The sequence below is a fragment of the Cynocephalus volans genome, chromosome 13, assembly GCF_027409185.1.
Source record: "Cynocephalus volans isolate mCynVol1 chromosome 13, mCynVol1.pri, whole genome shotgun sequence".
Lineage (NCBI taxonomy): Eukaryota > Metazoa > Chordata > Mammalia > Dermoptera > Cynocephalidae > Cynocephalus > Cynocephalus volans.
The window spans coordinates 109206063-109233902 of NC_084472.1; the positions used below are offsets into that span (position 1 = coordinate 109206063).

The window sequence follows — 27840 nt, forward strand, 5'->3', positions numbered from 1 at the left end:
TGGCAAGGTCTCCCCTTACTCACGTCCTCTTTCCCACCCCTTCCCAGGAGCTGAGTGCCTTCCCCAGGGAGGTGGGGGGCGCAGGGGCGGGGCTGCACCCTGTCGTGTACCCCTGCACAGCGCTGCTCCTGCTCTGCCTCTTCACCACCATCATCACTTACATCCTCAACCACAGGTGGGAGCTCCTGCGGGAAGGGGGGCACGGTGGGAAGGCTATGGGTCTTACTAGGGACTGCGAGTGTTTCTGTCTCAGGTGGGTCCACGTGACTCTCAGGCTCTGGCCCATTTGAAGGTTCTGGGGTTGGAAAACACATTCTGGGAGATAAGGACTTCCTCCTTGTGGCCTCTGTCATAGTCACACACAGAGATAACTTCCTTCCCCCCCTCTGACTCCCCCAGTGGCCTCGAGAGCCCATGGGCCCAACCTTGGGCCGGGCAAGCCATTAATCAAAGTCTGTTTCTGGGGCAGCTCCATCCACGTGTCCCGGAAGGGCTGGCACATGCTGCTGAACCTATGCTTCCACATGGCCATGACCTCCGCCGTCTTTGCAGGGGGCATCACGCTCACCAACTATCAGATGGTCTGCCAGGCGGTAAGCGGGGAAAGGAGCTGGGGGGCAAGAGGACCTCAAGATTAGTGATGGTAGCCCAGGCACAGAGTAGGGAGACACACGGGAAAAAAGAGAGGCTCATGCTAACAGGCCCTGGCTCCATTCTCTCTGTGGCAGCCGTGGAGGGCGCGGGGCTTGGGGAGTGAGAGTAAGGGGTGGTGAGAACCAAGTCAGAGAGAATTGGAGATGGGCTTCACCGTGGGGATGGGGGACTTGCAGTGGAGGGGAGATCAAGGACCAGCCAGATGGCGGTGACAGGGTTCTGGAGAATCCCTGTAGTGGGAGAGAACCCTGGGGTGGAAGTGGAGAGGGTAGCAGCAGGGACGGAGGCTTGGCGAACACTGGGGAGTGGGCTGGGCAGAGTGGAAGAGCTGTGGGCCGGGGGCTGGAAGCATGGGAGGGGTGGGAGGACACCGGCAGGGTGGGGGCTCTGGGACACCTCAGTAGTGGCGGCCCAGCCTCGGTGCTTTGACCCGCAGGTGGGCATCACCCTGCACTACTCTTCACTGTCCACACTGCTCTGGATGGGTGTGAAGGCCCGAGTCCTCCACAAGGAGCTCACCTGGAAGGCGCCCCCTCCACAAGAAGGGGACCCTGTCCCACCTGCCCCCCGTCCCATGCTCCGGTACACACTTGCAAATCTCGGCTCTGCGATGGGGGAGGGACTCAGAGGAGATGGTAGGACACCTCCCAGAGTGGACGCAGGGTGGGTCCAGGTCCCTGGGAAATCACTTTGCAAAGACAGAAGAGGCCAGGCCCTGAGTGCAACCAGGTTACACAGGGCCATGGGGTGGGCGCATCCTGCAGGCTTTGAGGGCATGATAGGGCTAGGGGAGGCGCTGACTCCAAAGGCATCGGGTAGGGATCCCAGGGACCCGAGTGATGCCCCGAGTTCTACACTTTCAGGTGAGAGAGAGCAATTCTGGCCTGTCCCCACATCTCTTAGAACAGCCTTGGCGAATTCCCCAAGGGACCTACCAGGCCTGCCCTGTAGGGACTCTGTACCTCTGGCAAAAAATTCTGACAGAATTTGAAGGGGAAAGAGAATGGGACCGAGATGCCTGCTCAAGGGTTCTGAGTACCTCACTTTTCCCTTCCCCTTCCCCATCTCTCACCCCCCAAACCCCCATTCTGCTCCAGATTCTATCTGATCTCTGGAGGGATCCCACTCATTATCTGTGGCATCACGGCTGCCGTCAACATCCACAACTACCAGGACCACAGCCCCTAGTGAGCACCGCTCCCTCCTGCTGCCCCCAAACCTGCCCACCTGCACCAGATGCCTCCATTCCACTGGCAGTGGTACCTCCCAGGGTCCATCCAGCCGGTGACCCAACCCAGCCCATGCATGTAGATTAAGCCCGTCTCTGCCTCTCTACCTGCTGTATCTTATTTCCTCCACCAGCCTGGCCTGCGGGCCCCCCTCCGACCTGCCCCCGCTCCTCATCCCCTGCCTTGTGTCTCTCCCCAGCTGCTGGCTGGTGTGGCGTCCAAGCCTAGGAGCCTTCTACATCCCAGTGGCTTTGATTCTGCTGATCACCTGGATCTATTTCCTGTGTGCAGGGCTGCACTTACGCGGCCCTCTGGCACGGAGCTCCAAAGCGGGCATCAGCAGGGTCTCCCTGGAGCCAGGGGAGGAGCCGAGGGGTTCCTCCAGGCTCAGGAGCGGCGGCCCCCTCCTGAGTGACTCAGGTTCCCTTCTGGCTACAGGGAGCTCAGGTGCGGTGCCGCCCGGGCCCCCGGAGGACGGTGACAGTCTCTATTCTCCGGGAGTCCAGCTGGGGGCGCTGGTGACCACGCATTTCCTGTACCTGGCCGTGTGGGCCTGCGGGGCTCTGGCCGTGTCCCAGCGCTGGCTGCCCCGGGTGGTGTGCAGCTGCCTGTACGGGGTGGCGGCCTCGGCCCTGGGCCTGTTCGTCTTCACCCACCACTGTGCCCGGCGCAGGGACGTTCGGGCCGCCTGGCGCGCCTGCTGCCCCCCGGCCTCGGCCCCCCACGCCGCAGCCCGGGCCCTGCCCGCCGCCCCGGAGGACGGCTCCACAGAGTTGGCGGACGGGTCCCCCTCCCTCAAGTCGTCCCCTGGCGGCGGCGGCGGCGGCCACGCGCTGCCCCCGGGCCCCTGCAAGCTCACCAACCTGCAGCTGGCGCAGAGTCAGGCGTGCGAGGCGGCGGCGGCGGCCCGCGGGGAAGGGGAGCCCGAGGCCTCGGGCTCCCGGGGCAGCCTCGCCCCGCGCCACCCCAACAACGTGCACCACGGGCGCCGGGCGCACAAGAGCCGGGCCAAGGCGCACCGCGCGGGGGACGCCGGCGGCAAGAGCCGGCTCCGGGCCCTGCGCGGGGGCGCGGCGGCGGCCGGGGCGCCCGAGCCGGGCTCCAGCGAGAGCGGCAGCCTGCGCAACAGCCCGTCCGACAGCCACCCGGGCAGCAGCCGCGACAGCCCGGGCGCCGGCCCGCAGCCGGAGGGCGCGCCCGTGCCCACGCCGTCCGAGGGCAGCGACACCAGCGCGGCGCCGCTCCCCGAGGCGGGGCGGCCGGGCCAGCGCCGCGGCGCGCTGGACAAGGACAGCAAGCGCCGCTCGTACCCGCTGCACAGCGCCAGCCTCAACGGCGGCCCCAAGGGCGGCAGGTGCGACGACGCCAGCGCCGAAGCGGCCGGGGGCGGCTGCATGAGGACCGGCCTCTGGAAGAGCGAGACCACCGTCTAGGGCGGGGGCGGGCGACGCTTCAGGACCCGCAGGCCACTCTCCGGGGCCCTCCACGACGTCTGTGGGTGCGTCACCAGGCTGCAGGGCAGGGGCACCTGGCCTCGGCAGCGTCAGTCCCGGCGGCTGGGGAAAGGGAGGAAGGCAAAGGTGTGCCACTTGCCCAGGGGGCCGTCCCTCTGGGGTAGCGACAGGCAATCCCAGGAACAGGGAACACACCCCTCTGTCCACCCAGGCCAGACTGACAGCCAAGTGGTCGGTGCCCTCCCGGGTCGGGGGAGAGCCCCGTCGGTCCGTGGAAGCGCACAGCACAGCCCGGGTGGGCTCTGCCCCAAGCCCTCCCCACATGCCATCCACACGCCTCACTGGTGGCCACCAACCCCACCAGGAAAACGGGCGAGGGGAGCCTGGAGCTGTGATCCCACGGCCGTGGGCTGACGTCAGCCCAGTCCCGGCCTAGAGCCCAGGGCCTCCGTCCTCCCCAGGCTCTGGTTAGGAGCCAGCCGAGCAGATGAGCCAGGAGACCAGGACCAGTGGGAGGTGACAAGGTGCTGCTTTTCAGATTAACTATGCAATAGCGGAAGATGGGCCAGTGTGAAAGGCAGCTCTGGAAACCAACGAGTCCTGTGGGAGGGGGCAGGTGAGAAGGGTGCACAATTAGGGACAAGGATGCCACTCCCACAGGAGTGGTCCTCAGAGGTGGCATCAAGCCTAGGTCCTACACCTAAGAAGCTGACTCTGCCCAGCGCCTGAGCATGATTTGAGGGAAATAGAGCTGGTACTTGGATCTGGAGCAGACAGGAGTCATGCCCTAAACCTAATCCTGTAAACAATGCCGCTCCACCATGAGGCCGGAGCACTTATCCAATTACAAGCCCCACGGCCCCAGTCTCGGCTTTCCAACAGGAAAGGACCGAGGGAGAACACTTCCTTGCCTCCATGAGGCCATATGGGAGAACCAGCCCAATAATGTGGGCTCCAGCTCAGCAGCAGGGAGAGACCTCCAAAATGTCAAACCAGCTTCCTGACTCACAAAAGCCTAAGCCAAGCTCTGAGGCAGTGGCTTGGATCCCTGCAGCTCATCAGGGGCCTGTGCCTTCTCTACTTTCAAACACCAGCACCCATATTTTCCCAACCTAAAAGCAAACCAGCCTTTTACTACAGGACCAAATGGAACCTTGAGCCTTGTGAAGGGTAACAGGAAATCTAGGCCTGGTCTATGTCCCCTCCCAGTCTGCATGTCACCCTGGCCTGATCACCAAGGTGGACATAGGAGAGGGGAGAAAACCCACATTCCTTGGGGTCGGTCCTGTTATTTATGCTTTCTGCACAGACAATATTAGAAGAAAAAAAAAAAAAGCTTTGTATTATTCTTCCACATATGCTGGCTGCTGTTTACATACCCTGCCAATGCCTTAGCACTGGAGAGCTTTTTGCAATACGCTGGGAAAAGGGGAGGGAGGGAATGAAAAGTGCCAAAGAAAACATGTTTTTAAAAGCTCAAGTTTTATACAATAGAATGTTTTCTAGCAGATGCCTCTTGTTTTAATATATTAAAAATTTGCAAACCCCTTTGGGCTTTAGCCTTAGTCCACCCACGGTCTTTTTGTTGCTATGATAGAGGATTTCATGACACCATGCACACAAATCTACCGCCTGTAAATGGACACAGGGCCAAGAATTCCCCAGTTCCTGCTCCTCTGAGGGTTGACTGGGAAGCCAACTGCTCCACAAGCAGCAGGGAAGCCCCGTCAGACCTAAAGAAGCATCAGCAGCAGTGTGTCCCATTCAAACTAGGAGCAAGGGGGGAGCCTGATATTTTCCCAACAGTCTAAGAGGAGAGCTACCCGAAAGAACATGAATACATGCAACTTGCTCTCTGGCACCAAGGGATGGGACCCTCTCCTACCCACAGTGATCCCTGCACTCCTGACATCCACCCCAGGACCTAGGGTCCAGCTAAGACAGAGCTCCCCTTGGTTCCTTCAAACAAGATAACACATAAGGACTCGTCCACACTTACTTCCTAGCTGCTGTCCAAATAAGGTTATGTGCCCCCAATGGATGTCCATCAAGGAGGGTTAGGGACACTTGTGGCAGCCTGTCTAGCAGCTTGGGCTCTCTGAAAATCCCTAATTTCCTGAGGAGTGCGCAAATACTGCTCTATTTCACTATCAGAAATGTCCTCGTCTCCGGTGACCAAGGAGACAGGAGGTGTGGGATGGATCCGCTTTGGGGGCTTCAACATGCAGGGTGGGAGGAGAAGGGCAGGACTGGCTGGTCGCTTTTTCTCGGGCAAATCTAAGGAACAATTCCCTGCCTCCTCTTCTCCCTGTCCTTGCCCCTGCCCCTCCTTCCCTTGGGTCTCCATTTCTACTTTTCCGTCCCGAAAGGCCTTGCGGACCAGCATGTGGCGGTGCTGAAGAAGGTCACCAATGTGCTTCACCACAGACCGTTTGTCAAGTTTCAGAACCTGCAACCAAGCCAGCTGCTCAGCCATCCGCAGCAGCACAGCCAGCAGCTCCTGCAGGCGGGAGGCAGCGGGGCAGGGCAGGTCCACGTTTGCCAATTTACAAAATCGGGCAAGGGAACATGTCAGCCGATCTGAAGGCTGCAGTGACTGCCAAGCCAGGAAAGCAGCAGCAGTGATGACAGGCAAGGGATGCCGCCCCGTCACCAGCCACGTCTCATTTGCCAGCTCCACCAACTGCAATGTTCGTGACAGCATCTTCTCTTTGTCTTCCACGTATTTGGCCAGCACAGAGGGGGAAGCCTGGAACAGTTTGAAGCTGAAACAACCAAAATGAGGGTCAGGTTTCAACGACTATGGTCCCCCCTCTTCCAGAGTGAAGGGCGGTCCACTAAAGATGGGGAAGCTATTCTGTCCTCTTGGGAACACTCGAGCTCACTGGGCAGCAAGTTTACAGAGAAACAGGGTGAGTCTTCTGCTTGTTAGATGAAGGGCAGAAAAATGCAGACGGTGCTAACAGGTGTTGAACACCCCCTGCCAGCCATTATTCTGAGTGCTTTACAATGTTCTCATTCAGTCTATACGAATGTGCACCCTGTTATGTGCATGTAAAGTTGAAAATTTGCCCACAGTCACCCAGCAAGGAAGTAACCAAGCTTCAAATCCAAGACTAACTGACCCCAATAGCTTTTGTTTTCTTCTATATTTCTCAGAAAAAAGAAATAGACATAGCTGTTAAAAAGAAAAAAATCCACCTGCAGATGATCCTGCCCAGGCAGGGTTGCTGCACACAGCCACACAGACCACACCCTGCACAGCTCCAGGGGCTGCCATTCACAAAGCCTGTAACATGAGAAGTGTGCAACTCGGCAGCCCTGCACCAAGGTTAATGCCCACCTTCCCTACATCATTAGGTTGTTGTGAGGGCAAAGGGATTTGAAAATTTTAGCATTTTAGAAATGTAAAACAGTGTTAACCCTATTAGCATTACGCATGGGATAGGGAGAATAGATTCTTCTCCTACATCCTTTCAGATGGGCTTTGGTCAAAGAGAGACAGCCAAAGATAAAAGGCCTCAGATCCAAGGAACCATCCCATCCCAGTGTTACTCACTAGGTAGGTACCTGCTACAATAGGTCTTCACCAGTTCTGCCAAGCAGAGAGATGGCACATCCAGCCCCAGGAGCTTCACTATCTGCATGTAGGTGCCAGAAAACACATCCAAATCTGCATACAACAGGGTGCAGATGGTTCCCATGGTTAGGGGCCAGTTATGCTGCCGGCAGGTGATTAAAACACAGCACCCAACCAACACCTCCTTTTTTTGCAGCCGGGCAGCTCGGATGCCAGAGTGCTGGTATGCCTGTTGGTAGTAGGCAACTGCTGTGTCCTCAAATGTTGGTGGCAACTGCAGAACTCGACAAAGGTCTCTCACTCGGCGGAGACCTGGGAAAACCCACAGGAAGAGTTAGCGGGGTCAAAGGAGCTATCATGCAGCTCGTAGCAAGTTCTGCTAGGATTTAGTTTAGTTCCGCTTGCCTCAGATACCAGATGCACAAATAATGTACCTTTTTGTACTGACAGGAGTGACACTTGGTGTAATCATTCCAAAGGCACAAAAACATTTGTGGAAAGAAGTCATATTTCAGCCCACCATTTTGGGGAGGCTGTTTTGATTCAAGACCAAGCCAAAGTTTTACCCAGGCTCCTTGAAGCTACCTCAAACATACCCCTGAGCAAACCCAAACCCTATACTGAACTGCTGCCTCTCTCAGAACCATCCCCATCCTTTACTTCTAATTCCACTCTTGGCTACTCTACCTTATACCTGTAATGCTGAAATCAAGAAAAGCAAGAAGATGGGCTGGGACACCAGGATAATTTTCTTTAAAGCTACTGTGTCATAAAAGGTTGATTCTCACTCACCTCGTTGCTTGCTGCGACTAACTTGTTCATTTTCCCCTGTGCTTTGGGAATATGTTACTGCTGTAAAATAATGAACAACAAATAGCATGCTTAGCCTTTATTCATCAGACCCCAATGCCCTCCCACCACACAAGGCCAGGAAGCAGAATTCAAATCACTGAGCATCTGTTCCCTGTCTCACAGAAGGTGCCCGTCTATGAGTAGTTAATAGGCCCCTCTGGTTTTCTATGTGCACAAGGAGTATCAAATACACAGTGCTTGAGAAAGGTTAGGACTGCACTAAAGCAGCTCCAAGTATTCCTAATCTTCAGTCATCCCTCCTGTACGTTTTCCCGGCTGCAGATTTTGAGGGCCGCACTTGTCAGAGACTGGGAAGGCAAAGAAAAAAGATGTTTTTGCCAATTAGGGCTAAAAATCCACTTATGTGCTATCCACGACCCTTCCACCGTGACCAGACCAGGCAGATCGAGCGGAACATTGTTTCTCTCTGTCTCATTTATTCAACATTTACTATATCCATTACATCTGCCTCATTAGGTGCTGGGAACACAGATGACCGGCACTGCCTGACCTCCTCCAACACACTCGTTCAGTTTAGTCCGTTTGTTCCCGTATTTAATTGAGGGTGCGCATGACAGGGAGGAGGAGGGAGCTGAGAAGAGGACGGGAAGGCTGCGCGCAGGTACCTCGGAGGTTGCCCTCGTCGCTGAAGGTGGTGGTCAGGACCCCCTCGCTGACCACGCAGCCGCACTCGGAGCACACCAGCTGGCTCTGCGCATAGTGCGAGTCTTCCACGAGCTCGGTGGAGCCGCAGTCGGGGCAGCGGCCTCCGCCCGGCATCTCCCCGCGCGCCCGAGCACCGCGACCGCCTCCGGACACCGCCCCCGCGTACGCGACGGCAACCGCCCGGCAGCAGGAACTGCGGAGGACGCTTCTAAGAGTCGCACTTCTCTCTTCCGGCCTACGCGACGGCGAGATAGGCGGTTCGCCCGCCCTCGGCCGCGCGCCACTTCCGGTCTGTTCCTCTGGAGGCCCGGGGGGAAACGTGAGCTGCGGGAAGAGGTTCCTGGTCTGAGCTCTGTCTCCGGCTTCTCTGCTGTGACTAGTTGGAGGTGGTCCGGACCGGGGGTTGGATTTGGGTGAACTTTCTACTTACAGACAAGAAGGTGTTGCTATGCCTGACCAAGCCTTTTTATAGAGAGCGAGGGGAATCGCAGATTCTCCATGTCTCTTTGGTAAGGAACGTTGATTTGGGTTATGGTAGAAAGTATGTGTCTTACATAGGACAGTAGTGTAATGAGAGCAGGACCAAGAGCTGCTTCCCCGGGCACGCTGCATCCTCTCCCTGCAGTTTGTTCTTCTCAACTGTAAAATGAGGAACTTGAATAAAATCTGGCGTGGCAAACTTTTGAAGGCCAGGCAAGGAACGTCTAACGGAGTTTGGAGTGAAAGAATATGGAATGGTGAGGCTTTGTGCAACCTGGAGGGTGCAAACATATTCTGATGTTTTTAAAAACTTGAGCTTTGAGATGTTCCGAGATTCTGGCTCCAAAGTTCCTAGCTTGGTATAGCACAGATCAAAGAATCTTGAGTAAAATTTTGCCTCTAGTGGTGCTAATACAGAAGCCCAGTCTTACAAATTGGAAATGTGCTATGGCCTGAATGTATCTTCCAAAATTCATGTGTTGTCAACTTATTCCCCAGTGCAAGTGTTGGAAGGTAGAACCTTTGGAGAGGTGTTTAGGTCATGAGGGCTCTGCCCTCTTGAACGATTAATGCTGTTATAAAAGGTCTGGGCAGAAGGAATTTGATCCCTTTTGCCCTTCCACCTTCTGCTGTGTGAGGACCTTGCATTCCTCCCGGAAAGACACAGCCTTCAAGGCTCCATTTTGAAAGCAGAGAGCAGCCCTCACCAGACACCAAACCTGCCGGTGCAGGTTTGATCTTGAATTTCCCAGCCTCCAGAACTGTGAGAAAATAAATTTGTTTTCTTTCTTTTTTTTTTTTTTTTTTTTTTTTTTGGCGACTGGTGGGTATGGAGATCCAGACCCATGACCTTGGTGTTATAACCAGCTGAGCTAATTAGCCAGGCCTAGAGAAAATAAGTTTATTTTTTTTTGATAAATTACCCAGTCTTGGGTATTCTGTTAGAGCAGCACAAACAGACTAGTACGTGTTGTATGTCATGTTTGACTATAAATTAAAAGTCAACAAAAAGAAAGTATTTTCTTGTAAGTAAATGCTATTTGCAGTCATTAAGAATAAAGATTTTAGTGCTTGAAAGTTTTAGAATCCGTTGTGTTTGATAAGTAAGAAAGTTGAGTTGAGTGACAAGAACAACCAGAGGCCTGTCCCTTCGGAGTCCAAGAAAGAAAGGGCGTCGTCATAGCAAGTGCTGAAGGAATTTATCAGACAGGCCCCTGGCATTTGTAGAGTTTAGAAGCTGTTATGGGTACAGTTTCAGCCTTGCACTGGGGGTTAGGGGAAGAGAGTAAGACCAGCACTTCCCAATGAGAACAGAAAATGATTGAACAACTTTTGCCCATCATGAATTGAGAGAAAGTTCAGGTCTTGTCAGCCTCTTAACAAATAGAGATACTCTCTTGAGTAATAGGACATAAGTTATAGCTGCCTCCTTTAGATGATCAATAAATTATTATGCACCTTAGAGCTCGAAAAAACTCAAAAGAAAAATGGTGCTTATTAGTCAGAAGAGACAAGGCAACACAATGATCCAGTGAGTCCTCAAACAGAGGAGTTGAGCCTCAAAAAGAAAGGTATTTGGTTGAGCAGGGCTATATGCTCTTTTGAAAGAGTTCTCAGGAGTCAGGCACAGAGGGTTTTCTCTGACAAGAAGATTGCATTTTGTCTGTAATCCAAGCATCAGCCTTCTGTGCTTCAAGTGACACTTGCCTCTAGTATACCTTTGGAAAGAGGCGCTGCGCCTTACAGGAACTGTCGTTCAGCAGAAGCCCCTCTGGCGCACAGGTCCCTCCTCTCTATGCACAGCTACTCCATACACCTTCCCCGCTTCCTGCTGGACAACAGAAATTCCTGCACCTCAGACGTCAGTACTCTGGCAGGATGCTGCTCTGCCACCAGGTGTCAGCTGACCCATGAACACAAAGCAGCCAAACTTCCATTTTTTAATTTTGCACATGAGGATCACTTGAAACTGTTAACAGACTTTACTGAAGGGTTGAGGAACTTAAGGTGATAATAATATAGATGAAAACATATATGTTAAACAGAAACGTTCATAAGAGTGTCTTCACAGTTCAAGAGGACAGCATTAAACAAAAATACCTTTGTGAAGTGTCAGTCCCTTATTTTCCACACCCAGTTTCTATACTTGATATCTGACCTAAGAGCACCACCCCCTCCCTAAGGGACTGCTTTCTCAGAGTGCAAGAAATCGCATCTGTCACCACAGAGTTTGATCACACTGGAGAATCCTCCCCTCTCCCCAGCCAAGGGACACAATAATTCCCAACAGTCCTTTCCCTTAAACTTGAATTACTCCCTCCATCCCTGACCAGAAGGGGGCTTCAGCACAATAGTCGTAGGTGGGCTTTGGCATTTTAAGTCCCCTCCCCTCTAGTCTTCCCCACTAGTGTGAGGTGTGGGGTGAGGATTCATTTCTGGTTGTCTGGTAGGTAAATGTTAAGACACACTTGCAAGCACACATGTACACACGCACCTCTCAGAGACATGCACTGGTTTTAGTCGGCACAGTCAGCATTCTTACTGGGAAGGAGAAACATGTCCCTAAAAGCAACAGAATCAGCACTGGGAGTCGTTCTTTACATTATTATGCAGAACAGCATCAGACTCCTGTCATCCCCAATTTTGTCTGCACCTATCTTGAATGTAACTGCATTTTAAAAAAAGAAAAAAGTGGGATCTACTGGGCCATCTCCCCATGACAGAAGCCTTGAATTCCCACTTTCCCCCACATACTCATTGTAAAGTGGCAAAGCGGTTTCGTGATCCTCCAAGCAGCAACTGGGAGGGGTCGGGTAACTCCTTTCCAGTCCCAAGTAGGCGTTGTGGCCATGAGACCCCCTTGCCCTCACAGGCCCGCCGGGAGGAGGGCAGGGTCCAGGCCAGGAGGCGGCGCACTCTGCTGCGATGTGGGAATCGGGGGCTCTCCAGTTTCTCAGGAAGAAACCTGTCTATTGGAGAAATGCGTTTGCCTTGCTGCAGGGAATGGGAACGGACTCACCAGTCTCAGCGCCCTCTCCCCTGCTACAGGCTCATCGCAGCTATTGTCACCCACCACGGCGATGATGTGTAACAGATGTTCCTCATGCTGAGTGCCCAGAATGGGCTGGGTTCCTGCGGACAGGTTCGGGGGGCAGGGGGGCTTGGAAAAGCAGCCCCAGCTGTGGCCCAGATGTGTAATGCTGACGCGGAGGCCAGCGTTCTTCCTAGAGGGGAGACCGAGGCGGAGGGCACCCGAAGGCAGGCCTCTGCCTGTCCTTCCTCGGTTAAATGTGTCTATTCTTGTCTGACTCTCCGTGCAATGGCACGTCCCTGTGGGAAGGACCTGGCGCTCAGTAAAGAGCTCTTCACCTCCTGTGTGGACTGAATTCCTCACAGGCAGGATCATTCTCATCGAGTGAGAGCTGGGCTGCTCTCAAGGTCTTTAATCCGGCCTCAACCCTGGGCTCCTTCTCGGCTCAGGTGACTGAAACTGTGACACTGGCCAGCTCCACTCTGAGCCCTGAGCACACACTCTTGTTGCAGTGGTTTAGCAGTCCATGTGCAAGGATGGAAGCAGCTTTTCCTCAGCTCTGCAAGAGCCACATCAGGGTCACCAAGGTGACTCTTTCCAGGCCACAGGACACTGGTTTCTGTGTAAAATAACCAAAAGTCAAAAGGCTACATAAGGACATTCTCCCTCAGGAGAGTTTTTGGCTCTGGGATATGCTGGCCCCACAGGGCTCAAGTAAGCCAGATTTGAGTTGGAAGTGATATTAGTGACTTCCCGGGAGAGGAGACTGCAGGGCCGAAGAGATGATGCCTGAAGAGGAGCCAGGGAACAGGGTCCATTGCAGAGACTGGGTTCAAGAGCTCAGGGAGGCTGTGCTGCTGACTCTTGCCCTGGTTAAAGAATTGTGACGACACCCTGTAAGTGACCATTTTTCATGGGTGGGTGTAGTGGATTGAATTATGTCCCCCCAGAACTCACTGGAGTTTGATTTGTGTCCCCCAAGTTTCATGTATTAGAAACTTAGCCCCCACTGTGACTGTTAAGAGGGTGGAAAATCCTATTATGGTAATTGAAAGGTGGGGCCTTGAAGAGGTGATTGGATTGGAGGACGATGCACTAGTGAATGGATTAAAAATGGTGGTCCGCTGAGCTGCTGCAGAAAGCACCCCAGGCTCTCCGGAGCAGGGTGGTGGGGGGCCTCAGGCCTCGGCCACGCCCCCCAACACATGCAACCAGCCCAGCAATGACCACCAAGCCACAGCGAGAAGGTCCCTGGGTTCCTGAGCTGGGGGGCAGGGGTTGAGGGCTTTTACCACACCCCCCTGACATCTGCACCCAGCCCAGCAATGACCAAGCCACCACTGGAAGCCACCCCCCGTCTCCTCTGTGGGAATGAGGGGGGTGCCACAGGCCTCAATCCTGCCCTTCCTCCTTCCTCTTTCTTCCATTTCCTTCCCCTCTCCCCTTTCCCCTCCCTCCCAACTGCTCTGCAACAGCACCCTAGAATGTAAAAAAAATAATAAAATAAAAAAGCAATTGGGGAAAAAACTCAATAACTAATAATAAAAGAGAACAATCGTAACAATATACTGTAATAAAAGTTATGTGAATGTGGGAAAAAATAAAGGGTAAAAATAAAAATGGTGGTCAGGGGTGTGGTTCTGAGGGCTTTAAAAGGAGAGGAGAGTCTGTCTTTCTCTCTCTCTCCTCTCTCTGCTTCCACCATCTTGCAATGTGAGACCCCTGGGTCACTGTCACCACCAGATGGACTTTGGACTTCCCAGCCTCAGAAACTGTAAGCAATAAATTTCACTTTCTTCATAAATTACCCAGTTCCAAGTATTTTGTTATAAGCAGCAGAATGGACTAATACAGTGCGGAAGGGCAGGGTGCTTCCCCCAGCAAGTCCTCACTCTGGTCCAGAGGTGGCTGTGATTTTAACATGAGCAGGAAGGGACCTAGATCAGTCTCTGCAGGCACCAGAGCTCTTTCGTGGTAGGGGGTTTGTCAGTTCCTATCTGTCCTGGCTGCAGAGTGGACTATGGATAGGCGCGTGCTATCTACAGGCACGGAGACGTGTCCAAAACCGTACGTCCTGTGTGATCCTAGCCTCCCTTTAAAGTGCCTCTATTTGGTCAGAGCGCAGCCTTGCAACACCGAGGTAAGGGTTCAGTTCCCAGTACCGGCCAGCTGCCAAAAAGGAAAAAAAGTGTTATCTATTTATGAGGGGAAAAATCCTGAGGCAACAAGTCAAAATAACAGTGGTTACCTCTTGGTAGTGGGGAAATGATGATTTTTCTTTTTCTTTTCCAAGAACATACACGTTACCTAGAAAAATCTACAGAACAAGTGAGTGCACAGGGTATGGGGGTGGGGGGACAGTGTCACTGCTGCTCCAGAATGGAACACAAGGGGCCTTTCAATCTGCTAAGAACCCAAGGTCTCCTGGCCAAGATGCACCTTTGAGGCTTGACTTCCTTTGGCAGAATACTGGATTTAGGAAAATTCATTTTTTATGTTCATATATTCTATAATCATCTCCCTTATTTTCTCAGTATGTTTTTAAAACTTTCCATTATTTGCAGCTGGGCTAAAAGGAAAAAGAGGGTTGTGTCTTTCCTTGGGGTGGAGTTTGAAAAATACAATAGCTATCCCCTAAGGGCTGGGTTTGGTGGCAGTAGCAGGAACCAAGTTGTGAGAACTCCAAAACCAAGAGAAACGCATCTCAGAAAAGTCGGGGTCATTATGTAATTAACTTTACTCCCTTGGAGACCCTCCTTTTAAAGAGTTTTGTTTTTTTTTTAAAGCAAACCTGCACGGTGTTCAGGTCCTCTTTCCAGCCAGCCACCAAATAACAAAACAGATCAACAGAGCAGACCTGGGCGGCTGTTTCATTAGAGCTCTGTCCATATCGCCTCACACGGTGGTCCCACCATCCGTCATTCAGTTGGGGTGACCAGGCCCCTCCACCAGATCCAGGGAGGCCTTCAGGGAACTCCCCCAGCCCCCACCCAGGAGCTTCACCGGCACCGCCTGCCTCTTTCTACAGTGTGACTTTCATCTCTAAGAGACAAAAAGCATCTCCTCCATGCCAAAAGGTCTGCAGCGCCTGGAGCAAGGACGGTGCTTGAGAGGAAGGCAAACCTCTCACCTCATCAGGAAGGCTTGGAATTTGGGAGGGATGAGCTCAAGAGGAGTAAGACCCTCTTCAGAAACGGATCCACTAAGTGGACTGAACCAGGGACCTGGTTCCCAGATGGGGGCAGTTGTGAATCCGGTCTGAATTCAACTCATGCCCCCAAGAAGAAGACTTTACTCTGGGAAATCTGTGTGTTGGGGGCAGGAGGAGGGGGGGAATCAAGGAAATGATCCTTGCCCATGTGCTCAACCAAAGGCCCGTGCTGCAAAAGGGAAAAAGGTGGCAGCTTTGGGGCTGGCTGGTTAGCACACTCGGTAGAGCGTGATGCTGGCAACGCCAAGATCAGGGGTTTGGAGCCCTGTACTGGCCAGCAACCAAAAAAATTTAAAAAGAGGTGGCAGCTTTTAGCACTGGTGGCCAAACATTCGAATGATGTTTACCTGGTAAATGCCACGGTCCCTCATGTTAAGATGAGGGGTGCTTCACAGGCAAGGGATCAGCAATGTTCCACCCTCCACGGGAGAAAGGGCCTTGAGACCCCTGGGCACCAGGCAAGGTGGCAGCAGCAGGAATCCAAGTGAGAGACCCTCATGGGATGAAAAATACTGTCACCCTCCCACACCCCCCAAGAGAAGTTTTCCAGGAAGACAGAAAAAAATTTTTATTGCACCCATATTAAACTACAGACACAAATTTTTGAAAGGTAGTACCATTTTATTTAGTGTTATAGGAAATTTCAGGTTACTTCTCACAAACAAAACCAAAGAAATTCAAAATTCCCAAAGTAACAAAAGCAGGAAATCATAATTCTATAATCCAAAAGCACTGAGCAACCCTCCAACTGGAGAGAGGAGGAAGTCACCTTAGTAGCTCACGTAGTAGATACGGAGAAACCAGAGTTGAGGTTGGTGTGGACACTAGGGGGTTAAGTTCTCCATCAACCGCCTCCGGCCCTCGACACCACAGGTGGCCAGTGTCGCGCCCTTTCTCCCTCTCTGCCCCGTTAGCTCCCCCTGGCAGCGGCGCGAGGCACACACACCCCTCCACTCCGGGCCACAGCTGTGCAGCACAGCAAAGAGCAGGCCTGCCTTCTCCTGCATTCTGCTGCCTTGATGAGGTCAACACACCGGAATAAAAGGAGAGGCAGGGCGTCTGCCCAAGTCCGAGGAATGGGAGGAATGGGACGGCGGAAACAGGCACGCAAAGGATGGACACTCTGCAGGAAGCTGACTCCAGCTGACGTTCATCATTGGTATTTATTTAATCCGATGTTCCCCTCAAGTACCTATGGCTCTTTCTGGAGGCAGCCAGGCAAGGCTAAGAGAAGAGTGACTCCTGCTTCCGCAGAGCACAGGCCCTCCCGGTCTGTCCCTTAGGTTAACACTTGCAGCAGCCAGAGGCAAGTCCCAGCTCCTGTGCAGATGCATGAACGCCCTTCCGCATGCTCCAATTAGAGGAGCTCATGATCCGATGCACCACCCTCCGCTAGTGGCTCAGAGCAGACTGAGGCTTCTCCTAGACAATGCCCCCCCGCCCCAGGAGAGTCTTCAAGGACAGTTATGACCTGAATGACCTCCAGGTTATCTTCTTTGTGACACGCAGGAACGCTATGAACTGAGTGTTTTCCAGCAGTAGCAGAAGCCAGACACCCTTGAAGTAAATTGTCCTTCATTCTCCCAAGTTCCCAAGTGGCATTTCAGAGCATAGGAATTCACTCCTTCACCCAGAGGTCCCTCTCAAACACTGACCGAGTTACACACCTGAGGTCCTAGCAGCAGACGTCTCCAAACCAGCCACCCCACGTGAACAATGCGGGTCTCCATTACCAGCTCCTCCAAGGAAGAGAAACCATTCAGGGCACACCTGTCCCCCAGCCCACTTGGGTTATCACAGTAAAAATACATTGATATCAAGTAAAAAACATGATGCAGAACAAATATATACATGGACATTTTCAGAGTTCAAGTGAATATAGTTATCTTTATAGGTATGTAAATAAATTTCATAGCACTACGAAAATACAAGTCATCTGAGAAGTCTACAGTGGTCCCCAGTACTGTAGGAGAGAATTAAATAAAATAAAATAGCTGTAGATAATTAAACGCTAATTAGATAAATCAAGTTACATATCATCTCAGATTAAAGTGCTCCAATATAATCAATGCTGCAGCAAACATAATCCTGAAAAGGGATTCTGCTGCCAATAATCTGGCTTCTTAACCACATTGTAACAAGAACATACAGACAAGAGATTCCCGATTTAATAACTGCTATCGTCTCAAGCCCTGCCCACACCAGTGGCCTGTGCCGTTCTTCCCCTACGAGAGATGTCAAGATTTGATGAGATTCTATCACAACCAGGAGAAAAAATGAGCAACGCAAAAACATTCTAATTCCAGGATCAGGTGACCAACAATAAAATTACCTGAAGAATCTGAACTGTTGCTATTAATTAAGAAGGGGGCAAGTGCCCTAGTTTTTAAAAATGTGTATTAATCTGGTTTTTAAAATATAGCAATCCAAAAGTAAGTATCATCTTGTGATACTTTTCACAATTTTCTAACAAGGAGGTAAAATGCCTGAGAGTCTATTCATGAAGGAAAGTGAAAAAAAGCAACAGTTTAAAGGCTGAGGCATTTCTGTTTTCTACTGGCTTTTAAATTTTATTAGCTATATAAAGCCCCTCACTACGACCTCTCCAGTACCCAGAAGTGATGGGTTTTCTTCCAGGCAGACACAGGAAGAATTCAAGGACAGTCACATGCAGCTCAAGCCCTTCAGGGTCCAAGTTTATGGTTCCCCATGACCTGCACAGTTAAGGGGCTCCTTCACCTCGAGGAGCTGGACCCTGGCCCCCTCCAGGAAGTGCTGCCGAGGACACCAGGGAGCCAAGCAAAGGCACAGGGGGAAATGGCCAAAGGAATCCATACCTGACAGATCGGTCTTAGCAAGTGCTCGATCACCCAATCCCTTAAGGCACTGAATAGGCCAGTCCAGCCAGCGGGAACTCTCCTGTTGCAAGACGAGGGACGTTCCCCCTAACTGAGTAAAAAGCGATTCTCTTAATCCTTATATTCTATCTTTCATATCAGCAGGAGAAGGGCTTTAGGGATCTAAACAGAGCACATTTTAAGGCTACAGAGAAATGGAAGCTGATGTTCCGAAAAGGCAACTTGTTCAGAATCTAGAAGGTACACTCAGAGGCATCCCCTAAACTCCTCTGCTCCCATCAAGAAACAAGGCCCAAGTAGCCCAGCAGTTTACATGATATCAAAATTTAGCCAAAAGGCCACACCTGAGCTACTCAAAAGCCAAGAAAGTGTGTGTGACACAGCACCAGCCGCACGGTTCTTTCTCCATGTCACCCTGTGCTTTAATAACTGGAGGACACGTGTTTGAAAAAATCTCATGTCAAAGGAAAGAAAACCCCAGTGTTAAACTGCATTAACACCTCCTGTGCCACCTGTACTTCTGGCTCAGGATCAGATCTTACGACCGTGTTTCTGGTGGAATAAAGTATTTACACCCTAGTTAAAGGCACAGTGGTATTTAAAAATAAAACCCTGGGAATGTACAGTAAAAGACTCATTGTAATAATTAACCTGACTTCAATTGGTAGAACTGAATTGCCAGATATCAGGTAAGAGAGGTGTCACTTGGAGCCTGTTGGCTGGTTATCCTCAGGCATACGCAGTCCCTGACCTCAAGGGCAGGTGGAAAAAAACTCACACAAACGTCCCAGTGTTTTCTTCAGGTGACTCACACCTTTCCTGCTTTTTTGCCAGCCTGAGCCGGAATGCGGAGGATGTTGGGGGTTTCCTCCATGACTCTGACCAGCAGGTTGTCGATATAGTCCTCCAGCTCCCGGACCTGAAACTCCTTCCTGCTTATCGTCTCCTTCTGCCTGAGAACCAGCTGGATCAGCTCATCACGGGTCAGCTGCGCATAGGCAAAGGCCGGGTCCGAGGGGCTGTATTTCGTTGGAGACTACAGAGAGGGAGGGAAAGTTATTAAATCAGCACAGAAATCAAATATCTAAAAGAAATAGAAAAGAGGAAAATGTTATTAGTGATCTGGGCCTCTTGGGAACCTGTTTTCTTCAATTTAGGGTAAAAACAGGTTATTGATATAAGTTTCTGTAAAGGGCCAGATAAATATTTTAGACTTTGTGGGCCACATATAGCCTTTGTTCCATGTTCTTTTCTCATTTTTTGTTTGTTTGTTTGTCTTATGACTCTTCAAAAATGTAAAAAACACACTTGGCTCACAAGCCACAGACCTCTCGATTTGACTCTGGGTTCGGAGTTTTAAGAAATATAATTATCAGAGGACTCAGTCCTCCAAAGAAGTGTTCCAGCTGCTGTGAACACTAGATCTCGCACAAGCAAATACCCACGCAGAGCTGGTGAGGAGCCCCAAGCCAAGGGGCCGTGAAGGAACACTAGTGAGGACAGGTGCAGGACAGCGCCCGCCTTCCATGGCTGTCTGGTGGTCAGGTCAATGCAGCGGCCACTCAGCGAGCCCACTAAAGGCCTTTCATACTCATAAAGTATGCAGAACCAAAGCCAAGTGCCACCCAGCCAGTCATCACCCTCAGAGATGCAGGCAGGGCACACCCTCTGGGTACGCAATGGCCTGTACCAGAGCTGAATGTTCCCCCTCCCCTGGGAGCAGGTGCCCTGAAGAGTTCCTTTACTCTGTCAGCATTTATAACCTGGGACGACTGGAGTCCAGCTGCAAGCCCAAGAGGTCTGAACCATGAGGAAACACAAAATAAAGATTAAATAAGAATTAACATGTTGTACCAAGTCTTCAGTAAGGGGGAAAAAAGTGACTTTTCCTGAAATCTGTGGCTCTGGAGATTTACAAGTTTAAAGAAACAAGATCCTGGAGCAACTTTGAGACCATTTTGCCTGCAGAACTGTGAGCCAATGACAATTTTATTGTCCTGAGTGGCTAACAGTTTCACTGTCTACCAGGAAGGCTCAGAGACTACCTTCTCCAAAAAGAAGCTAAGCCAAGAGCAGAATCAACACCGGCTCTTCAACGACACAATGAAGCCCCAGTTCAGTCCAGTGAAGCAAACTGCCTGCACACAAGCCAGGATTCAGAGGAGGAACTCCAGCCCTCTCGACCTGGCCAGGAACGAAAGCTCAAAGGCTTAGAAACACACATTGATATTCATATACAGAGCAGGTTTCAACCCAGCACAGGCTACACAAAAATAGGTGAGATGCTGGACTACTTTCCAAAAATTGCTTCTGCCTTATTCCCCCCCACCCACCCCCCAACATGTGGAAGGCCTGAATTCACAGGGTACCTCCTCTGGACCTCAATCACTCTATGTGTGACTTCCAAAACGACATTCAACCAAAAAGTTGCATGTCCAAAAAAGAGTTCTGGAAATTGGTTGCATAGCAATGTGAATGTACTTAATACTACTGAACTGCACATTAAAAAGAGTTAAAATAGCAATTTTTTTTTTTTTTTTAAAGATGACCTGTAAGGGGATCTTAACCCTTGACTTGGTGTTGTCAGCACCACGCTCTCCCAAGTGAGCCACCAGCCATCACTACATAGGGATCCGAGTCCGTGGCCTTGTTGTTATCAGCACCGCACTCTCCCAAGTGAGACAAAGGCCAGCCCTAAAATAGTAAATTTTTATGTGCATTTTGCCACAATTTTTTTCAAAAAGTTGCATGCCTATTTACATTTCATATCGAGAAAAAGTTGTCTTTGTAAATAATGCCCAAGAATATGTCCTCTTATATTACACCTCTGTCACAGAAGGATTTCATTTATTCAAAAATGTTTATTACATAAAATACTCTGCAAGGGAGTTTGGGAGATAGAAAGACGAAGAAGCTGGCACCTGGAGGGCAGGGCCAGGGTTTATCGCTTGGCAACACCAGGTCTGCACAGAGTCTGACATGCACAGGGGCTCAGTGACCCACCATAACAAGAGGCTGGGGTGAACGGGACAAGCTTCAGAGACGAAGCTGCATGTGAACTAAAATTCATTTTCTCCAAAAATAACCAAAAAAATTTTATTTTAATTATAAAATTTCAGATACAGAAGGGAGAAAAATCATTACCTACAATTCTAACACATAACATTTGAGTCTCTTTCTTATTTTTCCTGGGGTTTTTTATGGTATGTTTTACAATGTTAGCATGATACAGAACATGGTTTTATAATTTTTTATGATTTTTATTTTGTCAGCATTTTCCCATCATTAAATTTTTAGTCAAAAATTGCTTTTTAATAGATGTTTAAAATTCCATTATATTTTAACTATCCTGTTATTGCTGTATATTTAGATTGTTTTCATTTTTCATAATTATAACATTTTTATTAAAATGCATGACCATAAATCTTTAGGCACCTCTCTAAATATTTCCTTAAAGTGAATAGCTAGAATTGAAAGGCATAAACACTTAAGGTACTTCATATAAACTGTCAACCCGCTATTCAATGTGGATTCTGTAATTCAAAGGGGAAAGAAGATATGTAGGACTTTGGAATCATCAGAAGATCCTAGTTATGTGATGATTAAAACATTGAAAAACAATCCAGCATTACAGAAAATGAGCAACAGTCATGGAAATGAAGAGGCGCAGAGAAAATCTCCACCGAGGCAAGAATGAACAGGGCCCACCGTCATGTATTTCCTACACTGGGTTTTTCCTTTTACAAAGTTGTAATAATAATGAGGAACATTTAAATGTGTGTCCAACTTTTTCCATATAATGTAACAAACGATTTTTGGATCTAGTTGTCTTTGCTGTTTTCAAATGGAAGTGTTAAAGCCACCTGGGTAAATAATACACTCCTAGTTATAAATCATCTATAAAGAAGGGAGGCCCTAAAACAATAAACAAGGGGGAAAAAAAATCATTGTTCCAGCTAGCTTTTCACAGCTTTAGCTAGGAAATTTCCTTCTCTAACCTCTCTCTCATTTCGCAACATTCCAAAGAGCTGTTATTTTTATAAATATTGTTTTATGCCTTAGCACAAAGCATCTGTTATACAGCAGGGCAACAGGACTGTCCCCAGGAAACTTTCCACACTTACTTAGAGTATTTACTAGGTACGGTCCAGGACCAGGAGCTCTGTTGCAGGAGGCAGTGGTGCAGCGGCAGGCCTTACAAATCGTGAGCAAAGCAAGCAGCAGCTGCCTTTGTTTTGTATTCTCTTAATCAGGGCCAGGAGATAAGCCCCTGATTAAATGAGCCTTGAAGTGTAAATAACATGGGAGCCAAGGGTCTTGCTAACTTCCTGAAAAGGAGGCGATTGTTTCTCTTTGGAGACACGTTGCATTCCACAGTAAAAGAGTAGATGGGAGGCTGCTAAATTACTGATTTTTATTACTGTCCCCTTTATGCTGTTCCTTTGCCCAATTTCCTGGTAAATGTCATCAGCTCCAGAAAGACAAGTGCTGCCTCTCTTACCTGCAACAACCACAGAGAAGCCAGCCAAGCTGAGTGGGTCGACTTACAGCACATTTTTAGGCTAGGGCTAAAAAGCAGCTATGTACACAGTTCTGGCTATGGCTGGTAGCTCTGAGAACAGTGCTTCCCACCTGTCCTGTCAGCACCTTCCACATGGGAAGAGCAGGCAAGAAAGCTGGAGGAGGCCACCTTGTCTTCAGCAACGATTAGTTGCGACACCTCATCATTACCCTCCAGCTTCCAGTAAACCTGCATCCCAGCTCATGGTGGCAGAGGCACTTTGAAAAATGCTTCCACAAGTGAAGGATGCACAAGCCAACATGTTTATTTTAAAAAAACCAAAAATTACATGATGTCCTGGAGTCCACGGGATTGTAAAATCTATGACTAGATGAAACTTTCAGCTGTCCTTAACTAAAATAAAAATAAAGTTTATTTCTACAGACTGCAGCTCCCAGTGGTCTCAAAGTTCCTCTCCACACATATGAAATACAACACATCCTTGCCCACTGTAGGTCACCAATACCTCAGTCAGTCCGTCATTCCCTTCCAGTCCATGTGGTAAAGAGTCGAAGACCAAGGGCGTGCGACAAGGCAGCATTCTAAATCCTTCTGAGTTTAGAACCAGAAAGGGCAGGATGAAGACACTCCAGAGCAGAGATCATGGGAGAGGCTGGTTTTGTACTTGTGGGGAGGAGCTGTTTTTTTAATGTTAGCCCCCACTTTTTAAAGAGAAGAGACTCTCTAATCCAGCAATATTCTTCCTGGAAATTTAGCTTAAGGAAATAATCTAAAAGAAGATAAAAAGTTCTATGCAGGAAATTGCTGCCTACAGTGTTAATTCATATTGAAAAACAGAAAACAAACTAAATATCCAATAATAGGGGAGTGTTAAGTAAATACTGGCATAACCATTTCAAAGAATTAAGTAGAACTAAGAATTAAGTAGGATTAAGTAACATGCAAAAATGTTTATGATATACTGTTGAGTGCAAAAGAGAATGTAAGAGTGTTTCTGTGCATGTGATGAAGTTGGGAAATCACCATTTTGCAACCACCGTATTCACCAATGGATATTAAGGCCTGAGAGTAAAAGTTTGATGAAGAACAGAATATTTACATAGTCTGAAATTAATTCCCTGCATATTTTGTATTAATTATGAAGGGAAAAATAGTAGCTTTGTTCCAGTGGAGAACTTGGCAGACCCCTCAATAAGTCATCAGGGTTAACACTCCCACTAGTGGGAAAAACTGATATCATGAACCTCATTATGCAAAATACTGAGGATGACACATTATTTGTGTAGCTAATTCCTGCCAAGAATGCATCACCTCCACCAAGTCATGAGAAAACATCGCACAAACCCAAATTGAGGAAAATTCTACAGAACTCATCTAAGATATTTTAAAATGTCTTTGTTGTAAAAGAGAAAAAAAAGGGGGGGAGGAGGGGCAAAGAACTATTCCAGAATAAAGAAGACTACAGAGACAAGACAAATAAACACAGTGAGTGATCCTGAACTGGGAAAACAAAGACCAGAAAAACTAAACAGGACACTGTCGGGACAACGGGTAAAATTAGAACATGGAGTACAGATGAGAAAACAGTTGTTCAGAACATCCATGTTAAATTTCCCGGTTTTGATGAACATCTTTATTCTTAGAATTACACACTTAAGTGTTTAGGTGTAAAAGGGGCACAACATATATAACTTGCTTTCAAATCGTTCAGAAAAAAGTGTCTGCACCTGCACGTGTGTGTGCACAGACAGAAGGCGGAGGAGGATCCTGCGAGAATATGCTAAAGCAGACCTGGCCCGACGCTAACAACGGGGGAAACAGGAATGAACGTTTACAGGAGCTCTTTGTACTACGCTTGCAACTTTTTTAATGTTCGAAACTATTTCAAAAAACGTTTCAAAAAAGTACATCTATGCAACAATTACAGCTACAAGAATTTTACATTCCTGCCAAAAGATAAGAAAGGAAACAGGGGAAAAAGAAAACATCTGACTGGAATGGGCCAGACTGTGGGTGACACTTTCTTCTAGTTAAAAAGAAGTGTAGGTCCAGGGTTTGATCCCTGTATCAGTCAGCCACCAAAAAAATAAATAAATAAAAGAAGTACTGGTGTCAATCATGTTGCTTGAGAAATAAAAAATATTTAACAATAGCAAAGTAACTATAAGGAAAAAAGCTAATTATCCAACGGAAAGTCTGGGGGCTCCCAAAGCTCACCCAAGACACCGGACTCGTGATTAACTCCTGGCTCTGCTGCTGCCCAAGGAGGTATATACAATGGTGACTCCAGTGACAGGTGCTCTGTAGGTCCCTAACTAACGTGCCTGCTTCTTACAAGACATACCTTCGTCATGGCTTCATTGATCAAGTTCTCACTGACGATGGGGGCAGTTCCCAAGCTGGAGTTTGCAATCTTGGTAGCTGTTGTGCTCATTGGTTTCACAGGATGAAGTCTAAAAGAGAAGGAAAAAAGGATCCTTAGACCTTTCCGTAACTTGAAAACCAAGAAACTGCCCATCTCAAAGAAGGCAGCCAGCAAAGCAGACCAGGGGGACAGTGACACACTCTGCTCTCTACTCTGTCCGACACACTCCAGCGTCTCAGCCCCTGTGGAAATGAAGCAGTCAGGACTCGGCAGCCACATGCAAGCCAGCAAAGCGCACCCTTGGCCCAGCGTATCCACAAGACCCTTAGTCTTGTGATGAGCAACAGGGGAATATTAAAGGCAGTCTCTTATTTTTTGGAGGTAGCTACAGCCTAGGACTCCTCTGTGGAGCTCCCTGCAGAGCCTTCTGTACCTCCACTGTAAAGAGTCTAGAACAAGCATGCCAGCTGCACATCAGGCCGTGCTTAAAAGAGGTTTTCAACACCACTAGATTCTACTGCTCCATCTCAGTTGGTTTCTGAGACTGTTAAGATGCTGGTCACAGCGGCTGGCCGGTTACCTCAGTTGGTTAGAGCACAGGTCAAGGGTTTGGATCCCCATAATGACCAGCTGCCAGAAAAAAAAAATATATATATATCAGCCACACCACATTTCTGCAATTTGAGAGCTCCAAATCTGACAGTGCAGAACAATTCCTAAGCCACCTTTGACGACTACTACTGTGTTCCTCTTCCAAATGCAGCAGCATCTTGAGGTATTCCCACCACAAGGGACGGCCCTCCTAAAATAGGCCACATCGGCCAAACAGGCGGGGTGTGACACTGGAACATCTGAGTGGTCGGAAAGCCACGACCTCTGCAGGAGAAAGCAATGGCAGGGCCCCTGTCACCCTCACAAAGCCAAGCCTCCTAGTGTCTCACCTGTGCGCGGCCGACCCCATTCCAGCGCCCGGCTGAGCGGAGCCTGTGCGCGTCTCGGAGGGGGACACCCAGGCCTGAAGAAGCGGCTTCCTCTTGCCAAAACTGTCAACTTTACCGGCGCAGCCCTCTGCTGTTGCTTTTTTTGGAGATTCTGCTGTACTGGTGTGGTGAGTGTCAGAATGTGGAGAGCTGGGGAAAGAGTGTGTGGCAGGAAAGGTCTCAGAAAGGGGGGGACTGGCCACGGCAGAGTTCAGGGACAGGCCAGCAGGCTGACCCGGCCTCCCGCTTCCCTTCGGTTTTTCTTCCTCGCCACCGCCAGGGCCTGGCAGCTGTTTATCCAAGCTTGAGCTCTCGCCATGCTGTGGCATGTGACCTCCTGGAGCTGTGGCCTGCGCCAAAGGGGCGTCAATGGCCGCTGTGGGTGCTTCAGTCCCGAAGTCACGCAGGTCCTCGGCAGGCGCTGGCCCTCTTCCCTCCTCAGGACAGGGAGGTGACGTGCTCAAGGAAGAAGCTCCTACTTGCGCAGGTGCCAACTCTGCTGTCTTTCTGCCATCTTCAGCCTGATCTCCTCTTTCATCATCCGATGCGACTTCAGGAATGGAAGGAAGGGTTAGGTTCAGCTCAGCCATGGCTGGAGATTTAACATCCGAGGCAGACTGGAGGTCGCTCAGGGGGTCAGACAATAAACCTTCATGGTCACTGGCTTTGCTCTGATACTGAGCCCCAGGGGTAATGTCTCCCTCAGCCCTGAAGAACAGCCTGTCTTCTGCCGAGCTTGCTGCACTTGAGGGGCCTTCTGAGAAACTCTCAAGAGAGGAGACAAGGCGACCCGCCACGGAAGCTGGGGTGCCACCAGCCAGCAGCCCGGGTGCCGTCTCCAGCCCCCTCTCCAAGCCTTCTGCGTGTGCAGACCCAGGAGGCTCTCCAGCAGCCACGTCTCCAGCGGCGGCCACGTCTCCAGCGGCAGCCCCCGCACACGCCAGCTCCCGGGGGTGACGCCTGTCCTCTTCCACCTCCTCTTCCGTGAAGAGCTGCTCAGAAAACGACACACGCTTCCTGGTTTTCTTCTGGCCCTCGGTGACATGCAGGCTCAGCTCTCCATGCTTCCGCACCATGGAGTCAAATGGAGGGGCTGGCTCTCCCGCTTGAAGAGGGGGCGCCGCTTCCCTATCCGCGGAAGTCACTCCTTCATCCCTAACTTTGTGCTCCACACAAGATCTGGAGTGACTCTCAAAGTCCGTGTGTCCCCCTGTCGGGGGCTCCCCAGCTGGGCTTGCGATGCTGCCGCTGTTGAGAGAAAGGGCACACGTCACTCCCCGGGCTGCCTCGGAGGAAGGGATGTCGTCCCTTCTTGGGGCGGAAAACCTCAGGAGTTCTTCTTGCTGGCCCGTTTCAGGCTGCTCCAGGTGAGATCTTCCTGACTCCTTCCTGCTGGGACTCTCCTCCGTGCCCGTCCCACTGATGGCCCCCACTGGAGAACCTTCCATCCCTTCACACACTGGAAAGGACGGCCGTTCGAAAAGTGAGCCCGACGCAGAAGAAACAGCATTTGGAACTGGTGTTATTAAACTCTCCTTTGAAAACTGTGCTTTAAGGAGAAAAGATGGCTCTTCAGAACTGGCCTGGCCCTTGTCCATGGAAGGCCAGTTCTCAATCGGAGTGGATGTAGAAATGGGGGCTACCACGGGAGACAAGAAAGAGTAGAAGGCAGAAGGACTTTCAGAGGACTGTGTCTCGGAACCATGCCCCCGCTCAGAAGGGACAGGTGCCTGAGCAGAACTGGAAGGGAGAGAGGAAAAAGGGGGAAGTGAGTCGGGGGGAGAAGGGAGGCTGGCTTTGGGTTGAGCCTCTGGAGACACTGCCAGTCTGCAAAAAGGACAAAATAAAATCTGCAGGTCAGTTGCAGATGCATCGTGACAGACAAAAAAAAACATACATAAAGTTGTTCAAAAGGGGAGAACTTTTTACATTTGGGACAATATCCTAAGAAATTAAAG

General features: G+C 50.1%; 3 protein-coding genes across 8 annotated transcripts in view; 1 reads left to right on the forward strand and 2 right to left on the reverse strand.

Moving 5' to 3' along the window:
• ADGRA2 (adhesion G protein-coupled receptor A2) overlaps positions 1-3316 on the forward strand; it is a 33888-nt gene extending 30572 nt beyond the window's left edge. The window contains exons 15-19 of the mRNA XM_063077312.1: positions 48-175; positions 470-593; positions 1091-1236; positions 1752-1841; positions 2083-3316. Of these exons, the coding sequence (XP_062933382.1) occupies positions 48-175; positions 470-593; positions 1091-1236; positions 1752-1841; positions 2083-3316 (1722 nt within the window). The remainder of the gene's footprint in view (positions 1-47; positions 176-469; positions 594-1090; positions 1237-1751; positions 1842-2082) is intronic.
• Positions 3317-4800: 1484 nt separating this feature from the next.
• BRF2 (BRF2 RNA polymerase III transcription initiation factor subunit) lies at positions 4801-12223 on the reverse strand. 4 transcript variants are annotated; one of them, XM_063077334.1, is made up of 5 exons: positions 11989-12223; positions 11670-11880; positions 7710-7769; positions 6908-7229; positions 4801-6102 (listed from the first exon to the last, which is right to left on the reverse strand). In XM_063077334.1, exons 2-5 carry the CDS (start codon positions 11764-11766, stop codon positions 5385-5387), a joined length of 1197 nt encoding a protein of 398 aa, XP_062933404.1. In that variant the 5' UTR covers positions 11767-11880; positions 11989-12223; the 3' UTR covers positions 4801-5384. The 4 variants fall into 4 exon arrangements, with proteins under 4 accessions (XP_062933404.1, XP_062933402.1, XP_062933403.1 ...); XM_063077332.1 differs by having other exon boundaries at positions 11670-11884; XM_063077333.1 differs by having other exon boundaries at positions 11670-12223.
• A 3553-nt stretch (positions 12224-15776) lies between these two features.
• The window catches only part of RAB11FIP1 (RAB11 family interacting protein 1), a 28243-nt gene continuing 16179 nt past the window's right edge, over positions 15777-27840 (reverse strand). The window contains exons 4-6 of one of the 3 annotated variants that reach the window (XM_063077251.1): positions 25844-27622; positions 24882-24990; positions 15777-19051 (exon numbers count right to left, since the gene is read on the reverse strand). In XM_063077251.1, coding sequence (XP_062933321.1) covers positions 18824-19051; positions 24882-24990; positions 25844-27622 — 2116 coding nt within the window. In that variant the 3' untranslated portion in view covers positions 15777-18823. Of the gene's footprint in view, positions 19052-24881; positions 24991-25843; positions 27710-27840 lie in introns of all 3 variants that reach the window. The other 2 variants (XM_063077250.1, XM_063077252.1) reach the window with 2 other exon arrangements.

Excerpts from the sequence above, each read along its gene's own strand:
- BRF2 (XM_063077331.1), bottom strand. The coding sequence starts at position 8,549 with ATGCCGGGCGGAGGCCGCTGCCCCGACTGCGGCTCCACCGAGCTCGTG. Across the intron at positions 7,770-8,395 it reads CGACGAGGGCAACCTCCGAG|CAGTAACATATTCCCAAAGC; the intron begins GTACCTGCGCGC and ends ATTATTTTACAG. Across the intron at positions 7,230-7,709 it reads TAGTCGCAGCAAGCAACGAG|GTCTCCGCCGAGTGAGAGAC; the intron begins GTGAGTGAGAAT and ends GGGTTTTCCCAG.